The sequence below is a fragment of the Vollenhovia emeryi genome, unplaced genomic scaffold, assembly GCF_000949405.1.
Source record: "Vollenhovia emeryi isolate VEMERY1.0 unplaced genomic scaffold, V.emery_V1.0 DF939256.1, whole genome shotgun sequence".
Lineage (NCBI taxonomy): Eukaryota > Metazoa > Arthropoda > Insecta > Hymenoptera > Formicidae > Vollenhovia > Vollenhovia emeryi.
This window is the reverse complement of record NW_011967110.1, coordinates 387,167-391,300: the sequence shown is the minus strand read 5'-3', so window position 1 is coordinate 391,300 and position 4,134 is coordinate 387,167. Positions and strand designations below refer to the sequence as shown.

The window sequence follows — 4,134 nt, the reverse complement described above, 5'->3', positions numbered from 1 at the left end:
TCGGCTTTGCCGTGAAAATAAGACTAAGCCATTGCAAAAGGTGTTTAATACCCACATGGGTGAAGAATCACTGGACTCAAACAAATTGGACTCAACCTCTATTTCCCTTGCGCGCAGCTATGTGTGTCTGAACGTGTATATATGACGTGAATTAGGCTTGGGTTGAGTCAAATTTATTTTATTGTATGTGTACATGTACGTAAAACTATTTCTTAGTAGTACAATACATTTATATTACGTTATCAATATCTGCTTTGCATTGAGAAATATTAGCCAATGCATTTCCAGTATAACCAATATTGGATCACTATTAGCCAATGTATTGTACTACATGTTTCAATGAACAATGTTTCACTAGAACATTATGGAACGCTTAAACTTTTATTCATTCTATAAACATCTTATGCGACTTCTGAAACATTACATAAGCTATTATATTAGAGCTTCCATAAATGTACTTTTTCGAATAATTTATATTAGGAAATTTGTTAATCTAAATGTTACGTTTATATTCATTTGACAAGTGACATATGATGAGTAAACAATTCAAGAGCTATTACAATGTTTACAGAAATATATTTTGCTCTTTTTAAAGAAACTGTTATTTAGAAATGTAAGTTCAAAATAATATACGATATAAGTAAAATCACTGAAACGAGGGCACACACTGTGTCATTTTATTGAATGATTAATTCTTTATTTAATAAGTTTCGTTACATCTATTAATGCCTTGTGGTTTTCTGTGATTTTATTTAGATATTATTTATTTTTATTTATACCTCCATTATCATATGTTACGCGTAGGCATGCAACCGATACATTTGTCTATATATGTATTTGTAGACTTGTAAAATGATTAAAAATATAAAATAAAAATAAAGAAAATAAAATTGGATAAAATAAAAAATAACTTAAATTACTTTTATACATTTTTAAAACCTTTTGATCATACACAGTCGAGCAATTCCACGAGTTTACGTATTACCGCCTTTGTCATCTTAGAATCTAATATGATATTATACGGACAAACTGATAATTATATTAAACGCTAAACATAACACTTTTAGTAATTCAGTGCCGATTATTTCTAATTACTGTAGTTGTTAGGGAAACATTAGATGACTTCTTACTGAATCAAACATCTGTAATGAGTGAAGAACTATTTCTTACAGACTTTTTTATAATATCTTATTTTATTAACCTAGAAGTTTATTACTTCGTATTTGTGATTACACGTCAGAGTCTTATAAATTTTATTTGTTCAATGTTTTGTATTATATTTTTAAATGTAGTAAAGGAAGAACGACTCGATTAATATACGTTATTGTTAATGAAATATTCACTGAAGTTAATTGAACACTTAATACATAGATGAATGCGATGATATATATATTACATTTGTGTATAATAAAATAGAGGAAATATTTACGTGAAAAATTTATGTACATGCACTGTGTAATAAATACGAAGTGAATAATTACTCGTCAGAAACACCCGATTGAAGTTTAGCTCTTTTTGCAGGTGGATCCATAGTTTGGTTTTCTTGAACTGTTATTCTTGCAGGTGGATGCCGTAAGATGATATATGACTCGATATCCATTTCATCAAAATCATTGTTTGCAGTCATAATTGGAGGCTTCTTCCTACATTGATAAGTATTATGATTAAGGAACGAATACGATGTAGAAATACTCCGCGAAAGACCAACAAACTACCGTTTATAGTACAGAAACGGTTAACTGTTTTTATTCGGACGATAAGAAGATTAAAAGAGTCTAAACTCACATATTACATAAATTTTTGTTCGATAATTTGGATGTAAACGTTTTTCTATAATTACTACAACAATTATTTGGACTAACACGTACCGGTACCATCGTGAACATGTCACCCTGTGTATGTATAGATTGAAATCTTATTATAATATAAACATAAATATATGTAGATTAATGAATTATGCATCTGTTTATTAAAGTACATACATATATATGTATGTGGTGTATGCATTGCATATGATATATGCAAATGTATAATATCAAATGAGTTATGTCATATGGAATAACTAATCCATTTCAGCTAGTATATGTATAAGAACAAAACCTGACGCATCTTTTTGCATTTGCCATCTCATAATTCTATTTCTGCTGAATTATACGTATATGTACAGGTGGTTTATCCGGTGGTAACTCGTATTTTTCTTAATACTTAACAACGTGTTGTCTATCTAATTTACAATTAGTTTTCCTAGGTTAATAAAACATGACATTATTAAAAAATCTCTAAGAAATAGTTCTTTACTCATTGCAGATGTTTGATTCAGTAAGAAGTCATCTAATAATGTTTCCCTAACACCTACAGTATTTAGAAATAATCGGCACTGAATTACTAAAAGTGCTATGTTTAGCGTTTAATATAATTAATTATCAGTTTGTCCGTATAATATTAGATTCTAAGATGACAAAGGCGGTAGTACGTAAACTCGTGGAATTGCTCGACTGTGTGTGATCAAAAGTTTTTAAAAATGTATAAAAGTAATCTAAGTTATTTTTAATTGTAAAAATATAAATATTAAATGTTAATTATTTGAGTAGCGTTTTGTCGCCAGTGACGGTTAATTAAATAAGTTAGGCGCGAGAGTTAAAAAAAACAGTAGAAAAGCATAATTAAAAGGCAAGAAAATAAGTTAGAGAAGTAATTATGGCTTTTTTTCCCCCGGGCTATGAAATAAATTTAGGCACAGATCACAGGTCTCCGTAATGTACGATGGTATTGAAGATTTTAGCTTTATGTCGCAGTACTCTTACACCGTAAAATATGATCTCTAAAACGTTCGTGCATTTTTCGTAAGCACTCTTGACACTGCTCTTTAATTAATAATAGCTTCTAATACGTTGAGCAATGTTTCTTGACTTCTTGTTTCTAAGGCCACTTTAAATTGCTTCATAAGGCAGAAATCTAGATCATTCATATCTTCAGCAGTCTCCCGCACCATTTTCACTTTGGTAATGAGAAATTCCAGTGATTCTTCCGATGAAGTTTTATCAATCCTGTAAATTTCCTTCTTTTAAATTTTTCTCATACTATATTAGCTATACTATTTTTTATACATCGATATATATACATACAAATATGCTCCGAAATTTGAAAATAATAAAACTGCAGCATAAAAGTTCGTAAGAAAGTAATAAAAGTGCATTCCATTTTTCAAAATAAATAATGCAATATTTTAAGTAGATAAATTTTCGCGAAGTGTTCGACATAGCTAATTGCATTGCAGGCACGACACACGGACAGCTGACTCTTTAACGCACATAACCGATTATATTTTAAATTTAAACATTTATGCACTTAAAATGCCACTTTATTTTAAACAATGGTAAGCATTTTGATTACTTCATTTTTCACAAACTTTTGTGTCGCAATCTTATTATCCTCAAATTTCGGGACATGTGTAATAACATTTGTTTTTACTAATCAGTATTTCTATACATATTTCCTCAAAATCCCAAGTCTCAAACGTTACAAGAATATTCAGAACCTATCACTTTGCAACATGAATGCTCAGTGTAAAATTCATGCTAGTGTAAATTGCGATAGACTCACGGTCTATTCCGCTCTTCAGCGAGGTATTTTGTACAGGTATTATACATATTCAAACAAGCCAAACTATCCGGAAACATTGCCAGGCAGCTCGCAAATAGTTCATTGCCTTTTGGGTGAGTTAAAGTTTTATGTATATTGTCGGTGATTAGATTTCTTTCTTCCATGGTCAAATTATCCACGCATCTTCCCATGCAGTCAATCGTCTGTTCCGCCAACGAAGATTGCATGTTTCACTCTGAAAAGAATTATCACGTTAGATGAGGTTACTCGTCAACTATCTTCCTAAACGTGAGATCGCGAGGTAGCGAATCTTGCAGAGACCAGTAAATTGAGACGCAACAAGTGTGATAAAGTAAACCGTAAAAAGGTGAGCCGATACCGTGTATCGAAAATTACACTCGAATGCAGTTTAATCTAGAGTCCTTCTAATCGGAGTCCGGTCAACAGGCAGTTTTGCAAAATGATGCGAGAAAAGAGAAAGAAACATATTCCCTCTTATTCTACATACATCTGCGTCATCTCTCTCTCTCT

General features: G+C 31.0%; 1 protein-coding gene across 1 annotated transcript; it reads right to left on the bottom strand.

The window, feature by feature from the left end:
• Nucleotides 1–1,477: 1,477 nt before the first annotated feature.
• On the bottom strand, nt 1,478–3,830 carry LOC105559738. The gene is made up of 4 exons (XM_012008263.1): nt 3,604–3,830; nt 2,891–3,047; nt 1,786–1,892; nt 1,478–1,643 (listed from the first exon to the last, which is right to left on the bottom strand). Exons 1-4 carry the CDS (start codon nt 3,828–3,830, stop codon nt 1,478–1,480), a joined length of 657 nt encoding a protein of 218 aa, XP_011863653.1.
• Between the last annotated feature and the right edge of the window lie 304 nt (nt 3,831–4,134).

What these genes read in the sequence shown, in the direction of transcription:
- LOC105559738 (XM_012008263.1), bottom strand. Translation starts at nt 3,830, where the DNA reads ATGCAATCTTCGTTGGCGGAACAGACGATTGACTGCATGGGAAGATGC. An exon ending in GCTGAAGAGCGGAATAGACC is followed by an intron (nt 3,048 to 3,603) that starts GTGAGTCTATCG and finishes GGAAATTTACAG; the next exon opens with GATTGATAAAACTTCATCGG. An exon ending in GTCAAGAAACATTGCTCAAC is followed by an intron (nt 1,893 to 2,890) that starts GTATTAGAAGCT and finishes ATACATACACAG; the next exon opens with GGTGACATGTTCACGATGGT.